Source organism: Symsagittifera roscoffensis, chromosome 1 (assembly GCF_963678635.1).
Source record: "Symsagittifera roscoffensis chromosome 1, txSymRosc1.1, whole genome shotgun sequence".
In the NCBI taxonomy this organism is placed as follows: domain Eukaryota; kingdom Metazoa; phylum Xenacoelomorpha; order Acoela; family Convolutidae; genus Symsagittifera; species Symsagittifera roscoffensis.
In genome coordinates this window covers 22,389,718-22,411,731 of record NC_087062.1, presented here as the reverse complement: position 1 = coordinate 22,411,731, position 22,014 = coordinate 22,389,718, and the positions used below count along the sequence as shown (strand labels likewise).

The 22,014-nt window shown below is 36.4% G+C and overlaps 1 protein-coding gene across 2 annotated transcripts; it reads right to left on the bottom strand.

Annotated features, from left to right (window-relative positions):
• Positions 1–1,716: 1,716 nt before the first annotated feature.
• Positions 1,717–18,795, bottom strand: LOC134855553 (uncharacterized). Of its 2 annotated transcripts, none has more exons than XM_063872098.1 (9): positions 18,246–18,795; positions 13,007–13,198; positions 12,493–12,622; positions 10,320–10,473; positions 8,996–9,124; positions 7,995–8,117; positions 3,882–4,028; positions 3,295–3,412; positions 1,717–2,077 (listed from the first exon to the last, which is right to left on the bottom strand). In XM_063872098.1, exons 1-9 carry the CDS (start codon positions 18,616–18,618, stop codon positions 1,782–1,784), a joined length of 1,662 nt encoding a protein of 553 aa, XP_063728168.1. In that variant the 5' UTR covers positions 18,619–18,795; the 3' UTR covers positions 1,717–1,781. The 2 variants fall into 2 exon arrangements, with proteins under 2 accessions (XP_063728168.1, XP_063728175.1); XM_063872105.1 differs by lacking the exon at positions 18,246–18,795 and adding an exon at positions 13,785–13,802 and having other exon boundaries at positions 13,007–13,236.
• Between the last annotated feature and the right edge of the window lie 3,219 nt (positions 18,796–22,014).

Genomic DNA, 22,014 nt, shown 5'->3' with positions numbered 1-22,014 from the left:
AACAACTAACCAAAATCATAATTAAAACACCGAACTAATAAAAATTTTATAAAATGTAAATTACACCTTGCAGTATATAGATCAGCATACAACACCAAAGACGAACATCCAAAGACAAAATGACCCCACTACTTTCGAAAAAGAATGGCCAACCACAATCAATATGCCGCCCACAATCACAACTCAAAGGATTTAGAGTACGACTTGACTTCGCAGAAAAGGACTTCATTGAACTAGACCAATGACCACCTCGATGTTCAAGTATACGTACAGATCCGAGTAACCAGGCATCCCCTCCACGCACAATCTCCACGCCATTCCCAGACAAGGTCAACCCAAAAGAAGTTCTCTACATGAAACAGAAAAACCTGTCATAGCCAACCATTCTGAAATCAGATTTGAGTTTGTTGCGAAAACCCAGTCGTTGTCATGAGAAGACACAACGATTGAACCTGGAACTTCTCTAACAAGAGAACCCAGAAGAAATATGATGTTCGCCAAATACCAACGTCCATCATCCATCCTTTGAATTGCAGGAAGATTATTCTAAAAAACTCTGTAAAACCCGGATGGGTGGAACCTGATCTAAACTACATTTTATGATTGGATAAATTAGATATTTTACTACTGTAAAGTATTTAATATTAACCAATCATGATCCATCTAACTAACAACCCACTTATTTGTAAGTGCTGAAATTACTTGTAATTTCAGCACCAGAGAGATTTGAATTTAACTTAGAAATTAGTTGTCTCTCCAAGAGAACTTCAGCAGCTGCAATAAACCAGTATACCCTAGATCTATTGAGCCTAGCAGAGACTAGTTAAACAACCTGAGACTAGATAGTATAAGAGTAAGATTAGGATCGGTATTAGACTAAGAAGTTGCACGAATCTATCCGGCCGAAAATAAGATAGCGTGACGAGCAGACGGTGTACCCTATCCGAAATTACTCTATGAGTTAACCAACTCGGTCATAACTCATTACTTAAACACCCACAAACTACTCATTGACCCGGGCTATGCTGGAAAACTACTTTATATAAACATTTTACATCTTGTAAGAAATATTTGGAAATTTTATAAGACTACTTCATATAAATATTTTACATCTTGTAAGAAATATTAGGAAATTTTATCAATATATTTTCAAAGCCTAACAACGACTATTATAAGAGTCTGACACCAACCTTACAGTTTTTCGAATTTCGAGCTCTAGAAAAACTCAAAATTTTATTAAAGAGCTGGATTCTAGAAGAAATCAAGAGCATTCAAGTTTTGCATTCCCCATCCATGTTTCTTGGGGACGTATCATATATGCAATTCGAGCAAACTTCTGGAAATTGAACTTTTGAAATTCAAAGTTCAGTGAACACTCAAAATTAGTTACATTAATAGTAGGTAACTGGAAAAAAGTTTTCTTCAGACTAATAGATGCTTTACCTGTTTCGAAAGAAAGACTCCGAGATACAATGCCCCAATTTTGTTCTGTTAAATTTAGCTTCCCGTTTTGTTAAGGCAAGAATTTAATAGTCACAAAACGCTTCAATTTTTTGCCACATTCAAAAATGTTTCAACAGTTTTCACTCAATTAAAATATCGAGACTGCCTGAATGAAAAAATGAACATACAAAAAAATTAACATTGAATAAATTTCAAAAAATCATAAAAATTTCACGTATAACTATAGAATTTCATAGTTATCTACCACCAAAGATTAACAATTTTCAATATGAAATCTAAAAATTCAGCAGAATATCGGAAAGTTTACTCAAATTGTATTATATTTTGCAGCCTTTTCCACCAAGTATTTGATAGCACTGAGTTTGTGGGAACATGATCAAGGCATTGAATACAAATATAAACATGTATCCGACACAGAACGTTGCTGCATATATTTGGGCTTGCGGTTTCGATTTACCGAGTGATTCCTTCAGGGATTTGACTTGACTTCGGTCTGAGGGACAGAGAAGAACGAAGAAAGGAATTGCGAGGATGTTGACGAAGCTGGTGGCGAGTACTGACCCAAACACGGCCCATCTATCTTCAAGTGAGTCCCGCAAATACCTATCGTCGTCTGAAGCGGAACACACATCTCAATTTCGATCATAACTTTACACAGTAGCGTACCAAGGGCCCTTTTCAATTCTGGTTGCCAATTTTTTCACAAAATAGGGTCCTTATGCTATTTTGGGAGAGCTCGGAAAGTCAAATTGGTCGACCTAAAAAAATGTCTGCAAAAATTTTTCAAAACTTTTCGAAAAGCCGCCCCCCTTAGATAGCTTTCTGCGCACACCACTGGCTTTACATCAAAAATTTCGAAACTTTTTGTCAATTTTTTTTGGGTCGACCAAACAGATGTTCTGAACACTATAAAGACCCCATTTCTAGCAAAATATCTGCGCAGCAGCCCTATTTTTGAAAAAAACAGGCCATAAAAGGCGTTATTGGGCACTTTTCGAAAGTTTTCATCGCGCGCTCCCTTCAAAATTAATATAAATGGCGCTCAAAGCACCTTTAGAAAACTTTAAGGGTTGCGCTGCTCGGTCGAAACTGAATGACATAAAAAATATCAGAAGGGGGACCCTATGGTTTGTAAGGGGGTCGAATCCCTGAAAGGAGGCGAAGGGAGCCCCTCACCCCCAATACCCGCCGTTTCATCGCTCCCCTAAATTCGTTACCTGATATAGCGGGATATATAAAAAAAATAGCCTTCGTAGAAAATTCGATTTTTTGAATATTGCCTTTGAAACTTTATATTGATTTTTTAAAAACAATTTAACGTTGGTTTCTAATATAGCTTTGTTTCGACAGTTCGCACATCTCACTCGAAAAAAGCCGATTATTTATCTTTTTAAACAGAAGCTGCCGGTTCTGCTGAAAATTCATGAAAACTGTGACAGAAAATAGAAAATCCAAAAACTTTTACTTCGAACACATTTTTTACTTTGGTTTCGTTTGGCTGTGATTGGTCGAAGACTCTTTTTGTTCGTATATTCGTCGATTTTCGAATTTCTGATGTAAGATAATTTTTACCCTCAATATTTGGTTAACGGTACAGGAATGATAAGACACGACAAAAAGTTTATTTTCACCTGCGATTGAACCAGAAATGCCAAAGCTAAGTTAATATCGGGGTTTCGTTAATACTCAACAACTTGCAGAGAACCACATTTTTTTCAGTTTTCATTCCAGACTAGGAATTTAGGTTATAGTGGCTCTCAAAATACAATTCAGATCGCTTAGGGTTTTTTGTGTCCAATACGGACAAACTTGGGAAGTTTTTGGACTCACCATTAACTTGGAATGGGGCTGATATGATGTTGCCGATGATGACACTAAAGCAGGCACTGATGGTCCAGTTGGTCATCAACATGCCAAATGTGAGAGCCTCCAGACCCTTCTCCGACACCTGGATAAAAATATATAACCTCCAGCTAGTGTCCAATTCAAACTGAAACTTCCAATTGCTCCGCTAGCCAAAATGTTGGTTCTTCTTTGCAAAAAAAAATAATTTATTCAAAAACCTGAAAACCTTGATCTACAAAATCAAAAAAATAAAAATAAAAATTTGGCTTCCATTTTTTTACAGGTCTGAATAGAGGTCTGAATAACAAAATCTGATCAAAGAAATCATGTTTCAAAATTTTTGGTACCATGTATTGAATAAACAAACTTTTTTTTCTGTCCTTTTTTAAACCTGTTTTAATTTTTTTGTTTATATGTACGTAGTACAAGGCTTTTTATGCGCATGCTTATCGCATCAACTGAAATAGGGATGATGTGTCAGAACCCACGTCGTTCCTTCATACTGATACTTCTATATCTCATAACCCAATATCTTTAGCATGGCAGGGAAATGATCACTTAGTTGTTCAAACCTCAGCTGCCAATTGTAGCATGATGAATGCACAGGCGGCCTGGGCGACACTGGTGAGGAGATCTTCTGAGAAGTAGAAGTACTGGGACCTCACCCAATCGAAAATAGTCAGACCCTCAACCACCACACTAACGCCCACGATCATCAGCTGTAGAACAAAAGTGTAGTTGAAAAAAAAGTAGATGATGATACGAATTTCAATCAATGGTTTAACTTAACTAAGCCAACAGAGCGTGGAAAAAAAAATTCTCACGAAAAATCGTTGCCAAGATAAAAGAACAAAAGCGCACTGTGATGAAAAGACTGCTCGTATCAGGACGAACCCATGAATGTTCCGACTGCCTAATAAAGTCTATGCAGTAGAGTTCGACTTAAAACAAATTGATGAATTTTTCAACAAAAATGACATCGAAAAATTCAAACTCTTTCTCAAAAATATCTCCGCACACGTTAGCTGAAGTACAGACTAATATGTTCGGACTGGCTTTTCAATTAAAAGTGGGATTGTAAAGTCTTAGGTGAAAAATAGATGAAATATCAAAAAGTTGAAAAAAAATTTAATTGTTTATTGGATAATTTTTTTTGAGAACCATCTCCCACAAACTTTGTTTAGAGCAAAGTGATATAACTTGCATAACATAGTATCAAAAAGACCAAATATCATGCCTCATTATTCTGACTTTCGTAACAAAAGTAACGGAATATTTTACGGGTGGGTTTTTTTTCTTCAGACAAATCTTGACTTTTATCTCACCATTTTTGACGGTATTTTTAAATTATCATTCGAAAACTATTGTTGTCTTGAGCCTAATTTTGAAAAAAATATTTCACCTGGGATCTTTTTTTGTAAAATTATTGGGGTTTAAATATTGCCATTTTGACTAATTTGGGACAATTAACCCGCGATATATTTCGCGTTATTAAAGCGTAAGCGGAGGTTTATTCCGTCTTAGAAATTGTTCCAAATTGGTTGAAAGAACCTCATTTGCCATAATTGATTTGTTAAAAGGAGCAAAATCTATCACTTTGTGTTTAATATGACGTGTGGGGGGATGTTTTTACAAACAATCTCAAATAAAAAAAATTATTTTATTTTATTCCAAATAAAACTTGCATGTTATTACTGCTCCATAGACCTTAAAAAGCAGTCGGAACATTCAGAGATTCGCCCTGTTACGAGCAGTCCTAATTCATTTTGGAACGATATCTAAGACGAAAAAAAATCTCCGCTTTCGCGTTACTAGCTTCAAAATTATTGCGCCTAAATTGTCCCAAATTGGCCAAGCTGGCAACTGATAAACCCACATTACTTTAAAAAAAATGTTCTCAGGTGATATATCAACAATATATTTTGAACTATACGAAAATAATTCAAAAACTTACTGTTAAAGTGTCGACTTTTGTCTGGAGAAAAGAGTACCCCGACTATAAATGTTCCGTCACTTTCTTCGCAAGTCGGAACAATTATCTAATATACCACAACATTAATGTTGCGCCGCGTGAAGTTGGTCTCAACTATTGTTCTGATTTTTGTTTTCAATCTCAGAGGCAGTAAAGAAATAGTTTATGCTCAGGGTGTTTTTTTCTCCGGACAAAACTTGAATTTTATACGTGCCCTTTTTAATGGGATGAAGGTCTTAAGGAGTGCACTCTTAAGATAGTTAATACGTACTTAATAAAACCGTTTCAAAAACTTAATGATTTTTTTAAAAAAGCTTTTGTGCAAAATTTGAATGAAACCAGCTCAAAACCATTACTTTTTAACTCTTTCAAAAAAATTGCTTCTTTCATGGTGAGTTCCTGAATATGAATTTTTCTTATCAGTTGCAGTGAGTTCTGGCAAGACATTTATATTTGACTCTTTGTATTCACTTTGCAAAAGTTAGTCCCGAACGCATTGTCAAAATTAAAGTAAGTTTTAAAGTTAATCAATGAATTAAAAAAAAGGTTTTGCATGTGATTTATGCTTAATAAATGTTTATGCTCGAGTCAGAAAATTTATTTTTGCGAGTTTTTTTATACCATCTAAATGCTAATAATTCTAGGATCTCAACTATTCAGATCTATTTTGCTTGCTATCTTTTTTCGACAAACTCGAAAAATACCAATGTATGCGCGCTATCATTTTTCTGTTAACGCGTTAATAATTTTTATTAAAAGTTGTTCGAAACTGATTTTAGACACGCTAATTGGCTTAAGTTTTGCGACACCAGCCTTTATTACTTTACTTTACGTTGGGGTAAAAAAAAAGATTATTTGAGAGGTGGTAAAGAAGTGAATTGCGTTGGGGTAAAAACTTTGCGTTGGGGTAAAAAAATGATTATTTGAGAAGTGGTAAAGAAGTGAATTGAAAAAGCAAAAATTTACATACACATTTTAAGATTAGTTTGAACAATAAAAGCTCCGCCTTGATTCAAATGTTTGAAACGGGTTCGAGATATTTTTGATCTTTGTCTCTGCAAATAGTTTCATAAAAATGGATTTTGATGCAAACAACCGGAATTGAAAGCAACAAAAAAACTGAAAACTCTATGTAAAACTATTAACAGTTTTGCCACCATGGTACTAAAGCCTAAGTTTAGGCTTCTACTAACTGAGGTTGGTTTCTACTAACTATAAAGGTTCCGTCACTTTCTTCGAAAGTCGGAACAAGTATCTAATATACCACAACATTAATTTTGCGCCGCGTGAAGTTGGTCTCAACTATTGTTCTGATTTTTGTTTTCACTCTCAGAGGCAGTAATGAAATAGTTTATGCTCAGGGTGTTTTTTTCTCCGGACAAAACTTGAATTTTATACGTGCCCTTTTTAATGGGATGAAGGTCTTAAGGAGTGCACTCTTAAGATAGTTAATACGTACTTAATAAAACCGTTTCAAAAACTTAACGATTTTTTAAAAAAAGCTTTTGTGCAAAATTTGAATGAAACCAGCTCAAAAACCATTATTTTTTAACTCATTCAAAAAAATTGCTTCTTTCATGGTGAGTTCCTGAATATGAATTTTGCTTATCAGTTGCAGTGAGTTCTGGCAAGACATTTATATTTGACTTTTTGTATTTACTTTGCAAAATTTAGTCCCGAACGCATTGTCAAAAATAAAGTAAGTTTTGAAGTTAATCAATGAATTAAGAAAAAAGTTTTGCATTTGATTTATGCTTAATAAATGTATACGATCGAGTCAGAAAATTTATTTTTGCCAGTTTTTTTTATACCATCTAAATGCTAATAATTCTAGGAACTCAACTATTCAGATCTATTTTGCTTGCTATCTTTTTTCGACAAACTCGAAAAATGCCAATGTATGCGCGCTATCATTTTTCTGTTAACGCGTTAATAATTTTTATTAAAAGTTGTTCGAAACTGATTTTAGACACGCTAATTGGCTTAAGTTTTGCGACACCAGCCTTTATTACTTTACTTTGCGTTGGGGTAAAAAAAGATTATTTGAGAGGTGGTAAAGAAGTGAATTGCGTTGGGGTAAAAACTTTGCGTTGGGGTAAAAAAATGATTATTTGAGAAGTGGTAAAGAAGTGAACTGAAAAAGCAAAAATTTACATACACATTTTAAGATTATTTTGAACAATAAATGCTCCGCCTTGATTCAAATGTTTGAAACGGGTTCGAGTTATTTTTGATCTTTGTCTCTTCAAATAGTTTCATAAAAATGGATTTTGATGCAAACAACCGGAATTGAAAGCAATAAAAAAAATTGAAAACTCTCTATGTAAACCTATTAACAGTTTCGCCACCATGGTACTAAAGCCTAAAGTTAGGCTTCTACTAACTGAGGTTGATTTAAATTTCTTCAAACTTTAAATGCATTTTTCAAGGAAGGGATTTATTCGAAGATTTATCAGATCAGATGAGACGCAAGAACAAAAAAGATCGAAGAGAACTGCCTTATAGCAGAATCCGCTTCAACTCACAAAATAAACAGTTTGGCCTTTTATTACTTGTTGATAAAGTTAATGCCTGTTTTCTGCAAGCCTATGCTTAAAATAAGTCCAACAAAACTCATTCAAAAAATTTGAAATTTGTTTAGAAGATACCGAAAACTAAATCGAACAACGTCTCTGAGTAGACCTTGAACAAACTTACATCAAGCTTAATTTACCTTGGTGTATGAGTACAACTTTTTCCAGCTAACGTGCAGAAACCACCTTTGAAGTACATACATCCCCACTATGACCAGCAAGGCCACGGCCACTCCAATCATGGATCCGTAGAATGGTTCGACCTAGAGGTTTTTACACTTTAGACTGTGTGATACAAACATATCATCATCATTTCAAAAATTCAAAAATGCTTGCCCATAGAGTTGCTCAAAGCTAGTAATTTACGGAAGATAAGTTTGGGCGATCATTTGTAGCATGCGACAATTCATACTAAGGATAGTCGGTTGCTGTGCACTTCATAAGTCCAAAAAAAAAATTTCTTCAATTTAATTTTTTTTGCACAAGATGCGATGAAAAAACTATATAAACGCGTAGAAAATTAGTAAATTAGGCATAATTGACAACAGTTGTGCCAAAAAATGAATAACAAACGATAAATGAAAAAAAATATTTAAAAACAATTTGAAAAGTTTTTTGCGCAATTATTTCCAAAACTTATCAGAAAACATTTTTTTGGGACAAGGAAACGATAAACGTAGCATTCAAAACTATTTTTGCTTTTATCAAAATTAAGTTTTAATATGACGGACTTTACTCGTTCGAAATTAAACTAAAACTCAAATTTTTCAAACCGTTTTTTGTACACACTGGGACAAATTTTTGAAAGCTTTAATGTCATTTGAATCTCAGCTGAAATGGCTTTAATATAACATATACTACTCAATCCACACTGATGAATAATTGTGGTACCTGATTTTCCCTTAAAACACACCCGAATACAAAGTTTCTCCTCATTATCAATGGTCAAGTAGAGACCGCTTTAACCGCTTGGCTCCCTCAGTGCGTTTGACGCTTAACCACGAATTACACGAATTGCCACACAATGATAAGTGCCGCATATCACGAGTTGTGGCTTGTTGCAACTGTTCCCTCACAGAAAAATAACTTTCCCTAGTCATATTTGTGTCTAAGAATAATTGCAAGTAAGTTCAAGTTCAACCTTTGCCCAGTTCTTCCTGATCTTGACGTTGGCGGATGTCTTGGCATTGTAGAGAGATGGCACTAGGATGAACAACAACGCACAACGCTGGAACACCCGGTAGTGCATGAAACTCCAGAATTTATGCACCTGAAATTAGACAATTAACTTTACCAATACCCTTTTGAAAGGAGGTATAAGAGTAGTATTTACTAGGGTCAGGCTTATCTATAGAAACTACAGAAAAAAAAAAATTGTTGCCGTCCATATTTCATACCAAAGAATCGTTGAGGCATTTATGTAGTTGCATTTTGAACCTACTAGTAATCAGGGGGGGATCTAGGAGGGGGGGGGGGGTGGGTTGGCTTTTCAAAAAAAAAATTTCGAAAATTTTGACGACCTTTTTTTTTAGGTCGATCAAATTGATTTTTCGAGCTCTTCCAAAGCACTGTTTTGCCCCTATTTTGGCTAAATTTTCGGCCCGTTTTTGGGCACTTTTTGAAAAATTTTGACAAAAAAATTTCGTTTTTTTGGCGCGCTCCCCCTCAAAGTTTGTATATATTGGCGCCAAAGGCGCCTTTAGAAAAATTTTTGGGGTCGGTCGGCCACAAATGGATTTCTGAAAAAGTATCAAAATGGGACCCTTTGGGTCGGCAGGGGGTCGAATCCCTGAGGGGGGGGGGGGGGGGCGTCCGCCCCCCCTAAATCCACCCCTCCTAGTAATACTGATTTTCTTAAACTCGAGACTATGTGTATTTCGAGCATGAGCAGTTTTTTTGATAAATTGGATCATTCAAACGAATTGGATTTTTTGAACGAGATCCTCTTCCAAACATGCTTTTTTCAGGAGACACAAAATAGAGTTTTACTTTTAATTTGAAAGCAACAGGTTATATTCATGCAGATTTTTATATTCAAATTCCGGGCAACATTACGAGTATTTTGTGTATTTTTTGTGTAATTGTATAGTTTGTCAATTGTGAGCGGATTTCGCAACAGGCTGAAAACCGATTGTCGCAAAATCCAGAACAAGACGATTTTTGATGGTTTGCTGTTTTGGATTCTACGAAGAAATAAGCAAAACGCTAAATTGCTCAGAATCGCTAAAAAAGCAGCATACTTTGCGGAATCCAAAAAAAGTTTGCGAAATCCAGAGCAGTTTGCGGAATCCACAAGAAAATATGTATTGGATGATTAAAAATGTATGAATATCTTAAAATAGTACCAAATGGGATGTAATCTCTGAGAAAAAAAGGAAACTCCGCTCCCTGCCCCGCCTTCCCCCCCCCCCCCCCCCCCCCCCCCCTAAATCCGCGTCATCAAAATATCAAATTTACTCTCTCACTGTTTCCATTAGGTCCACTTTAATTTTCTTTGTTTCTGTCTCGAAGGTCATGAAGGAGGAGTTGAAGAAACCTAACACTGAGATGCAGAGGAGGATCATGAGTATGTCCCTGAAGGTGAAGTTGAGCGAACAGAACCTGCCACCATATGCGGGGCTAGAGAGAAAAAATTCTTCTACATATTCATAACTTATGTTAAAGAAACTGCTCGTATCAGGGCGAAGCCCTAAATTTTTTAACTGCGTTTTAACTTCTCTGGAGTAGATTAAAACGAAATCATTCTTGAAATTTACAAAAAAAAAAACTGTTAAAAATATTGATGTTTTTATAAACCATCCCCCCACACTTCTTTTACAAAGCAAAACTATCTATTTTCTTTCAAATGATACAAAAATTTCCGTCAAAAAGTGGCACTCAAAAAGGTTGAATTGTGTCGGAAGAAACAAATTCACTCCGAGCATAAATATTCCGTTACTTTCTTCGAAAAAAGGCGGAACAATAATAACTTCAAATATTTTAACTATAGACAATTTTCACTCCTTTTAGCTTCTGTAATTGACATAATCTTTGACATTTTTGAGGCCTAGGCGACTGCCTATACTTACTTATGATTACAGAATTGTTTGTTACGACCAGGTCGTGAAGAAACTGCAAGAAATCATTTGAGTCATTTGCCTCTTCGGCCAATTACATTTGTCTCTTCCAGCAAACCTTATAGCGAGTCAAGCCTATTATTGTTCCGCCGACTTTGAAAAAAGTACGGAATAATTATGCTCGGGGTGTTTTTTATTCCTTTGTTGTCTTCTTTACTAAGTTTTGTGACGGAGCTTCTTATACCACCAGGAAGATATTGTTGTCCTAAGCTCAACTTTAAAAAAAGATTTCACCTGAGATCAATTTTTGTAAAATTACCGGCGTTTGAAAATTGCTATTTTGGTCAATATGAGAAAATTAACGCGTGATATACTGCGTTCCTATAATACTAGTAAGCGACAAGTTAATGTGTTCCTAACTGAAATGAGGTCAGTGATTTAGTCCTTAAAAAATTAGAGACGCTTAACACACACTTTGTATCTTACATAGCATGTGATTTTTAAAAAGAAAAATGAAAATAAAGAAATTGTCAATTAATCAACCAAAACCTTTTTATTTGACGTGAAAGTGCAGTCGAAACCTTCAGGGCCTCGCGAGCAGTCTTTTTTTCTTTTAACGACTTGTTGATCATGGTTTGGATTGAGTGCAAATCTTGAGTGCAATCATTTGATGCGACCGATTAGCTTGCCTCAGTTCATTTTGGAACAATTTTGTTGTGCGGGATAATCCGACGCTTATGATTAAATCGCATAAGACTTTCAGCATCATAAATAAAAACTTCACAGCGCGCACAAAATAATTCAGGGAATGGCCAAATTGGCTTTTTGAGACGCTCAGTATTTTTCAAAAAGTGATCGGAGGCAAAATATTTTTTTACATATAAACTCAAAACCTTCATTGGGGTAAGAAGAATTTTCGTTGAAAATGTTTACTTCAATCGGGGAAAAGCGACTGAATAAAAAACCCCAAGAATGAAAATTTCGCATTTTTTTGGTAAGTCGGAACAATTACGTCTCTCAAAAATTGAATCAGTACAGAGCTAACACTCCCTCATAACGTTAAGTAACATTGTATTAACTATTTTATGAAATTGCTTTCTGTCAGCGCCATTCCCCTCCCCCTCCCACTCCCAGATTCGAATGAAGAAAACAGTTGAAGTTTTCTGTTATTCTTTTTTGCAAAGACAAACGTGGTTGTGAAGTTATGTGCTACTCTCACAGCAACCGCCTATCCTCTGCTAAATGTCATACAGTTGTCGCACAGTTACATTTTTCAACAAATAGCGGCTTCGTAATTTTGATTTCATGGAAGGAAAATACTGAGTTCTTTAACTATTTTCCCCTTTTCTCCCTTTTGGGGAGGTTCGCTACATGTCGGACAACACATACAGAATAATACTGAAATAGTATTGAACAAGTACGCAAAAAATAGTAATAAAACAGTCAATGTTATTCAAAAATCATACCTGGAATCTAATTAATGACAAAGTTTCGTTTTATTGTTGCTAAAGTTCTAACCACAGGCAAGGTATTATTTGTTCCATATGTTTTTGTCCTGCTCGGGTAAGAAGTGCATGCGTACCTGTTGAGTAGAACTCCGATGACCAGAAGCAAGAGGACTCCCCCGAAGGTGTTACACATGGCAGCGAAGATGTTGATCCTGCCCCGGTGTTTAAGAGGCTCTCGCTTCACATAATCCACCACCAGGGCATCTCAAACAGAAAAACTCACCAACGATTGGCTGGAAAACTCAACATCTCAGAAAATTTTATTTAAGCAATGAAGTCATTAGACGAAAGGAAAAGGGTTGAAGAAAAGAAAAGACCTTTCCCGATACATTTTGATTTTCCGAAAATTTTCTTAAAACCTGCAAACTAGCCACAAACTTATACTATTCTGTGAGTCCATTGTTTTTGTGAAATTCATCTTTTTAATAAAAATCATCCTCAAGAACTTTCAGCCATTCGTCCGAGTTTTTATTAAAGTTTTGTTCCAGACCATTCAAATTTGATGCAACGACTGTAGAAAAAGTAGAAATTGCAACCGAGAATTTATTCGAAAGAGAAATTCAATTGTGAAAACGTAAGGAAAGTCACCCGAAGCTAGATCGGTGATTCCGACTCCGAACACGCCCACAGCCATGATGGCCACATAGTACATGCCTGCATTGGGTGCGTCTGGGTTGTTCACTACTGTGTTATCCAGGGTACAATTGGCAACTTGGTAGTAGGGCTCAGGGTAGGGAATGAAAAGGGATATTGTATAGGCCAGAACAGATATCAACCAGCCTAAGACATGAATGATAGAACATAGAGACGTCATTTCTCTATATTACACAAAAAAATTCAGTACAACCATACAAATATGATAGGTGAGACCTTTAAATGTACTTGCGTCGCTTCGGCGGATTAAAACTCGAATTTAGCCCTTTTTCATAAGTCAAAATTGGAGCCAAACGAGAAGACTGAGGACAAAGTTTAACAAGGATAGCCGGTTAGTGTGCAAATAGCACAAAATGAACCGACCACAGTCTAAAAAATATGAAAATGTTTTCTCAAATTGGTGTCGTTTTTTTCGGCATGTCGTGATACAAAACCTGAGCGAAAAAATAGATTTAGGCATATTTGAGAGTCATAGCTAAATAGGTCAATAGGTCATAGTAAAAATCGAATTTAGACATATTTGAGAATCATAGTAGGTCAACAGAATTTTTTAAAAAATTTTAAAGTTTTTGATTCCCAAAAATTGCGCTGGTAAATCAAAATTTTCACGGCTTAATTTAAGCCTAAATAAACTATTGCAACTACAGTCTTCCTTACCAGTTTGCTCGAAATTAGATCAAAAATCTAAAATTTCAAAACGCTTTTTCTCGACCTTTTCTTTAATATGATATATCAGTCAACCCTGTCCGATGGTTATTTGTGGTAGCTGATAAATGAATTAGCTCATTTAAAATTGAAATTGGGCTCATCCATCTTCTTCTGTAACAATTTGTGTGCGCTCAATCTCCGTAAATCAACAAATATGAAGGTTCAAGAAGTTTAAATTAATGAGAGCCTTTATCGGCTAAACTCATCATAACCTCTATCGAGCATAAACATCGTATAATTTCAACCATCAGCTTGTTTTGGTACAAATCGGCGCAAACTAGCCACAAGAACCGGTCGGTAATGTTCTTGAGACAAATTGCTCTTTTTGGCGGTCAGCCTTAATCAAGGCTGAACCGAATTAGAATCAAAAAACAGTTAAACTAGGATATAACACCTTTTTTTATATGGGCATGTGGGGGACTCGAACCTACGTCAACTGTCATGTCACATATATAATCGGCGTTGTGTTACTTTGCCTTAGTCCGCTTGGCCAACTGTGCTAATGGTTGTTACATTTTGGTCCAATCATATTCAAGCTTGTGTTTGGCTTTATATGCATTTATATTCTTCATTTGCGTTGCAACATCCTCTTCCCTGCAGAAGGAAGAACAGGAGCGAGCTTAACGGTCGGTCGAATGACTTCGGTCTGTTTTAAGAGTGAAGTCAGAATGAGTGTGCCACTTGACACACTTATTCAGTGAGGGAACATGTTCGCGAAGCTAACGAGACCAAATCGCGTTAGCATATGACTGCGCTCGCACGTACCTTTTCTTGTGGTCGAAGTGCTCCCCAGGTAAAAGCGAAGGAAAGCTTGTGGCATGTTGTCCCAGCAAAAAGTCGTTTGGGGTTAACGCTTTTAACTCACGTGAATCAGTACTAGCGGGAGTGATTGGCCTCAAATTCAAAGCCTGCTCAACTAAGCAAAGTGTTGTTCCTAACACCTCTTCGGTGAGTCGCCTACTGCCTAAAATATCGTAAAGCACGCGGTTCACGCTTCGGACGAAGCGCTCCCAGGAGCCGTCATGATGGGGTGCGCCTGGCGGGTTAAATTTCCAAGTAACACCTTTGTGTGCAAAAATGGTCGGAGCCATGCCATTCCAGCTCTTGATGCAGGCAAGTAGTTCCTTCTCCGCACCAACGAAGTTCGTGCCGTTATCCGACCAGATCGTGCTTGGTGTACCACGACGCGCAATGAATCGTTCAATGCCCATGACAAAAGAACTAGTGTCCAGAGATGGTACAATCTCAAGGTGTACAGCCCTGGTGGTGAGGCAAGAAAAAAAAATCCCAATCTTTTTTCAGTGATTCTGCAAAGCGGAACGTAAAGCGCTCCAAAGTAATCCACAGCCGTATGATTGAAGAATAGTTGCTTATATTCAAGACGTTTGACAGGTAAATTGGACATAAAATTGCTGAATCGATGAATCGAAGTAGTCGACGCGACCCAAGTATTGCATATTTCATATTTAAAGCGGAGCGCATATAGTCTAAACCTTGATGAAAATGCTTTTGGTGGAGGCTGCGGGCCAGCAAATGAACTAGGGTATGTCGGGTGTTGAGTAATATGGGTGCTTAGCATCAAACTCGGTATTCACTAAGCGCAAAATCCGTCCGGTGGAATGAATGATACCAGCGGGACCGATAAATGGCGAGTATGTGGTAATTTTACTAGTATTCTTAATAGGTTTGCCAGCAATGAGTGTTTTTAACTCAACGGGGAAGGATTTCATTGAGCAAGATGAATCAGTTTGCTTTCCGCAATATCAAGTTCAGTAGGGTCGGTGATTCGTAAGTCTTTATTACGAAAATGCTTATGTGAAGGCAGCATCCTCAACATGAAAGCCACTACTCGTTTATATATTGTAAAGCAACTGAACCTTTCCCAATTGAACCCGTGTTCGGGAGGTTTGATGGATGTGACCACGGTAACGAAGGAAGATGATGTCTCCAAGCAATAATCAACATCACAAGAAGGACCCTTCAAACGAATTTTATTGATTACACGTTCGACGGGTATAAACGGCCAATCAGTAGTCCTGAGAATGCTCGGACCAATAACCCAGATGCTATCCTTGAGGGCTTCCGAAGAAACCCTCCGCGTACCGTTATCAGCTGGTTAATCATCGCTCAGAACATGGTGCCACTCATCAATAGTGGTCGATTCGAGGATTTCGCCGACACGATTAGCGCGAATACAGGTAATTTTTCAGTGGAGTTTAGCCACTGCAAAACTGTTGTACTATCTGTCCACATGTAGACATGGTTAACGCTGACAGTAAGGGCGGTCAGTATATCATCTTTCAGTCGTGTGGCGAGCAGAGCAGCTCGAAGCTCTAGCTTCGGTATAGATAGAGCTTTCATGGGCGCAACGCGAGCTTTACCAAAGGTGAAGGATATTTGAGTTTTTGGCGAACTCGAGAGTCGCGCACGCAAAAATCCAACCGCACAGAAAACGTCCTGCGAGCTATCACCGAACATGTGGAGCTGAATTTGATCCACAGGTTCTGTGAATTAACAACGGGGAGTAGTCAATTGCCCTAAGAGAAGGAGACCGTAGTGCCACTCTAGAAACTTATCTCTTATGTCTTCCGGCAATTCATCGTCCCAACTTTGGCCACTGATTTTCAAAATATCTTTAAGCAAAAGACGGGCTCTAACTGTGTATGGAGCTACTAACCCAACAGGGTCAAACACAGAAGCGACAAAACTCAAGACGGTTCGTTGAGTTATTGCTTTATCGAGAGGACTAGCTAAAAACTAAAAGAGCTAGTTAAAAACCTTGTGAACCTTGTCTAGAGAAGACCCCGCACATGCATTCCTTCATTTTCTTCGAAAGCCAAAACAATGACATTATGACCTAACTGCATTTCGAATCGAACAGTACGTTTGCACTACGAGATACGTCAAACACTAACAAAACTGCTCATATCAAAGCGAAGCCCTGAATGTTCCTACTATCTTTTCAGGTCTATGGAGCAGTAACAAAATGAAACAACTAAATGTAAAAAAACAATTGATTTTTATTTAACTTGAGATTTTTTTGAACTTGAGTACTCTAAAAGTCACTTAGAGTACAAGCTGATAAATTTCGCTCGTAGTAGGATATCAATAATGGCAAAAACCTTCCTTAAATCAATTTGGAACGATTTTTAAGTCGGATTAAATCTCAGCTTACGAGTTAGTATTGCAATATATATCGCGCGTTCTTTATCCCAATTCGGCCAAAATGGCCATCTCAAATCCCCCATTACTTTACGAAAAATGATCAGTAGTGAGTTTTTTTTTCAAATTTAAGCTGAGGACAACAATACCTTTTGAGTGATATTCAAAAATTTCTTCAAAATGGCTATCTTAAAATCGAAATTGGTCCGAAGAAAAGACCTACCCGAGCACAAATATTCCGTTAGTTTCGTTACGAAAGTCGGAACGAGACTGCTCGTATATCAAGGCAAAGCCTTGAAGATTCCAACCGTCTCTTAACTCAGATCGAATAGTTACTGGGAGGCGAAAATATCGAAAACCTATAAATTTTGGACAATATCAAAGTGGGAAATTTGAGTCGTATGAAATTAATACGACCGATCCGATTGGCTAGCCTCAATTCAATTTCGAACGATTTTGTTGTGCGGGATAATTTGCCCCGCATAAATAATTCGCGTTACGTTCTCAGCAATTCGAATAAGTTCTTCAAAGCACGCATAATTTAGTCCTGAACATGGCCAGTTTGACATTTTTCAAACCCCTGAACTTTTCAAAAAACAACTGGAGGTAAAATATCTTTTTGAGTTTGGACTCAGAAAGTCAACATCTTCAATTGTATAAGAAAACTTTGTTGAAAACTATTATTTCGATCGGCGAAAATTGACTGGATAGAAAAAAAACCACACCGAGTTTAAGTATATCGTTTTTTTTTGAAAGTCGGAACAAAAATAACCATTAACTGAACAGTCTTATGCCAAAATCATTTAAATTATAACTGTTTCTCGAATCAAATGCGTGAATGTATGATTTTGAAAATTTTTATTTCGGTTTTTGACAATTTTACTTCAGTTTTTTGGTTTTTCTGTGTTCACTCTTCAAATGTTTCTTTTGTCCATCTAGACTACATTATTAACAAAGAAATCTAATTTAACTAGCGAAATAAAATATCTGAAAAGAATGATTGAGTGCACAAATGATCTCGCAATTAAAATCTGAGAATGGTTTTTGGACGAACTACTTTGTTATTATCATACAAAAAAATAGTGAGCGAAAATTTTCTAGTATCGAAATTGCATAAGTTGAGTTTTTCGTACGATCCGTTTTGGGAAACTCTATGTTCAATTTTTGTGGAAACTAATTCCTTAGTATATGTCCGGTTATACTCGACGCGGCCCAAAATTAGAATTCGAGTTAAAGCTTTAAATACGCTATTTCGACGCCACAAAACGTCATTCAAACCCTATGCCATTAAATTTCTACTGACCTAGAGCCATGTAGTAAATCCTTCCTCTTCCAAAGATTGGCTTCGAATCGCTCAAAAAACCCCAGAAGAACTTCAGACTCCAAAACATCGGCAAAATCGAGGTCAATGCCGCATACATGTGACCAGGAACGTTCAAATAAACCCCAAAAAAGGGGTATAAAGCCACTTTTGTAAAAACAAGTTTACTTGTAAATGCCTGGCCTAGTTTGTCGTAAAAGAGTCCCAACTGCAACGGTTTTCTCAAGTTCACATTTTCGTATAAATTACACTCTAGTTCTTCTCTTTCGACAGCTTCCTCTGGGCCGATTTGTTCCTGGTTTTCAAATATAGCCTCGGATGTCAAGAGGTCTTCAAAATTGTCACTTAGTGGCATTTTTCAAGAAATTTGGGTAATTTTTTTCTTTGGGCAATTGGTTTAGTTATTCTTAATTTAGTTATTTTCAATTTTTGGGCAATTAATCAAACATGTACTGCTTCAGATATGTGAATAATCTATTCATTTGTTCATTCATTTCAATAGCTAAGTACGAACACAAACAAAGATTGTTTCAATTGCTGACCCAAATGACAAAAGAATATTGAACATGAACTTGGGTTTTATCAATGAACAGCATGCTAGTCGAAGAGTTACAAGTTGACAAATTTTGGCTCAGACAGATTTTGCAGTTCAAAAGTAATACCAAACTAACATCCCCCATAATACAAACAAAAATTTTATAAATAGTTTAAACGTGTGTAAAATTGATGAGTTTGATTGGAAGAAAAAAACCGACGCCGCCAAAGTTCTCATTTTGCGGGAACTTCACGTTTCAGATTTTTGAAAGGAGTAATTGGACTGGACTGCTATCAAAAAAAGCTTAGAAGTTCTGAGTTTTGAGTTTTCGTTTCAATTTGTGACGGAATACTTATGCTTCGTGTTTTTTTTTCAGACCAATTTCAACTTTTCAATAGAATGTTTTGATAAAAATTTCTTTAACATCTGACGATATTAATATCCTGAGCTCAAAAAAAATTGGTTTCGTTTTTGTATCAAATCATTTACGGCCTAATTCTGCCAAATAAATTAATTCGTGAGACATAGATCATATTTACAACAAAGAAAGTTTGAAAAAAATTTAAGTCGATAAAGATGTTCAAGTATAAAAAAATTACTGCCGGTACCTTAAAAGGTATTAGTATCACTCAGAACGTTGCTCTGATTCAAGCAACCTTGCAAAAAACCCGGGTTGACTACCATACACCAAACTTGCTTATCATACAGTTTCATCCCTCAAGTGTATGGAAGAAATGCTTATCATGCAATTCCCATATCTTGAAGCTGTATTATAGGCAAAGTTTTTCAAGTTATTTTGAAGTTGCCCCAGGAAAAAAATATATATTTTTTTCAACCTCAAAACGAAGTTTGAACTCCAATATTTTTTTTTATTTTTCTAATTTCCTGTGTACACAACGCATCCTGGATACACAAATATATATTTTTTTCAACCTCAAAACGAAGTTTGAACTCAAATAATTTTTTTTATTTTTCTAATATCCTGTGTACACAACGCATTCCTGGATACACAAATATATTGTTACATGCCTTCGTTTACGAACACGACTCAAAAAATTTCAGAAGTTAAAATTCCAAAAGAAGAAGTTTTTTTTTGGTTTATGGAAAAAGCTTGTCATACAATTTTCATATATGAAATAATGTTTGTCAAATAGATTTTAAAATTTTTTTAACGTATGGAATTGTATGGAAAGGTATGATAAGATAATTTTCAATATTCGAAATTGTTTGATGAAAAGTTTTGGTCAACTTGTCATCTTATTAGTGATTGATTCCAATTGACCTAGAGCTGCAGAAACGCCATTGCGGTGTTGCAGTTTTGCTGGTTTGTAACTTAGGCAAACTGGGCGTGAGGTGGTGAGAATCTAGCTAATTATATTTAATTTAGTATAACTTTTTTCTCCCGGATTGACTTACCAGGAACAAGCATCGATGAAAAATTTATAATCCAGTCTTGAGAAAATTTTCGTGAATGACTCCATTTTAATTCATAAGTCGATGTCTTAACGCATTTTTCATGGTCATTCATAGATAAATTAGTGATGATTTTTGATACTATAGCACTAGAAAAATTAAAATTTTTAAAATATATCGCTAAATGGTCGCATAACCTTTCGCATTTTGGTAGCGTTACATGTAATTATATTTTGTCTATACCAATCAGAACAGTATAATCTTTAAAAAAAAATTTATTTATAAGTTTTTTTTGATATTGCTCAACTTTTTGGATTTACTTTCGTTTTATGGATTGACTTGGGGGACAAATCCAACCCACAGACTCCTTATCCCACATTTTTACATCTCACACCTCTGGATATTTGACTTTTGAACCCCTTCAAGTTTACTTTGAAGCGGGAACAGTGCCATGAGAATTGATAAACTCGCGAGAAGCGAACAAAACTAATCACAGGTGCTACAATTAAGACCAACCAGGTTTTACAGCAGAGCAAATGGCTAGACGTCCAGCAAATGGAAAATCCTGTAAGGTCTGTCAAAAATGGGACATTTTGATCGTACCTCCAGGGTTAAAAAATTAGGTATAGAAGATGGAGAGCAGTCGGAAAGGACAGGAGAATCAGAAGCTCGACGATCATGTGAGGGAGGAGACCACACGTCGCATTACGAAAGCCTGGTCGGATCGGATAATCCACCGCAGTAGGGGCAATACGGTCTGCACAAGCGAAGCGAAAAACCGAAATGAAGTAGCGGGCGAACAACTCCCATTAGAATTAACGGACAAGAAACTTAGCTGTGGATGAAAAGTTTTTCTCAGATATCCATATTTAAAATAGGAGAAATGAGAATGACTTCGGGGTCCAGCAAACTTGTCGATAGGTGAATCCTCAGAATCCCCCGGTAACATCGCAGAAAAAAATGGACGTGGAAATAAACAAACTTCTAAAACAAAAACATATCAAACAACTAGAGGATTGCTCGGATAGTTTTTTCGTCTCGCCGACGGTAATATTAGTAGATATCAAGAGAACTGAACAAACAAAAAGAAGAAAAAAATGAACGCCAAAAGTACAACAACTAATGACAAAAACTGGACAACGAAAATCTATTCACTAAAATTGAAGAACATTTCAGGACGATGAATCTAATCTTTCATGCGAGCAAGTAACTATCAGCTTACATACCAACTTACATTGCACTCTTTATATTCTTTAACAGGGGACTAATCAACCGGGCGAAGGTAATACACAGAGCTAGCTGAAGCTGTGACGGATCTCCCCTGGATCGTCGAACTCTAACTCTTCTGCCCTTGGATTATTCCAGTTGGAGTGCTCTTAAGTGCTCTCCTTAACCTTTACCTAGTCCTTTTTCAATTTTAGGTATGTTTTTAAAGTCCCACTTTATTCCTCAGTTACTCCTTTCATGGTGGTAGGCCAACAAGCCGAAGTGCCAACAAGCCGATTAACTGAGCATCAACTATATGGGTATTTCAAAAAATTGTTTTCATTGTTTCTTAAAGATAATGGAGATCTTCTAGATTTATTTTTTTGAATCATCAAGTCGGATATTATCTCGCAACTTCTGTCATAGGTTTTTTCATGATCCTTGGTGGGTTTGATTTGTACATACGGTTTATTATTTACCTGTCTGTATAATATTACTCTCCTAAATAAACTATTGCATCTATTGAAAGCCGAAAAAGGATAACCATTCCAACAAGCCGAAAATTAATGTTGTTATGCATCATAACAACAGATTCTC

Excerpts from the sequence above, each read along its gene's own strand:
- LOC134855553 (XM_063872098.1), bottom strand. The coding sequence starts at position 18,618 with ATGCCACTAAGTGACAATTTTGAAGACCTCTTGACATCCGAGGCTATA. Across the intron at positions 10,474-12,492 it reads ATCGGAGTTCTACTCAACAG|CCCCGCATATGGTGGCAGGT; the intron begins GTACGCATGCAC and ends TTTTCTCTCTAG. Across the intron at positions 3,413-3,881 it reads TGCTACAATTGGCAGCTGAG|GTGTCGGAGAAGGGTCTGGA; the intron begins GTTTGAACAACT and ends ATTTTTATCCAG.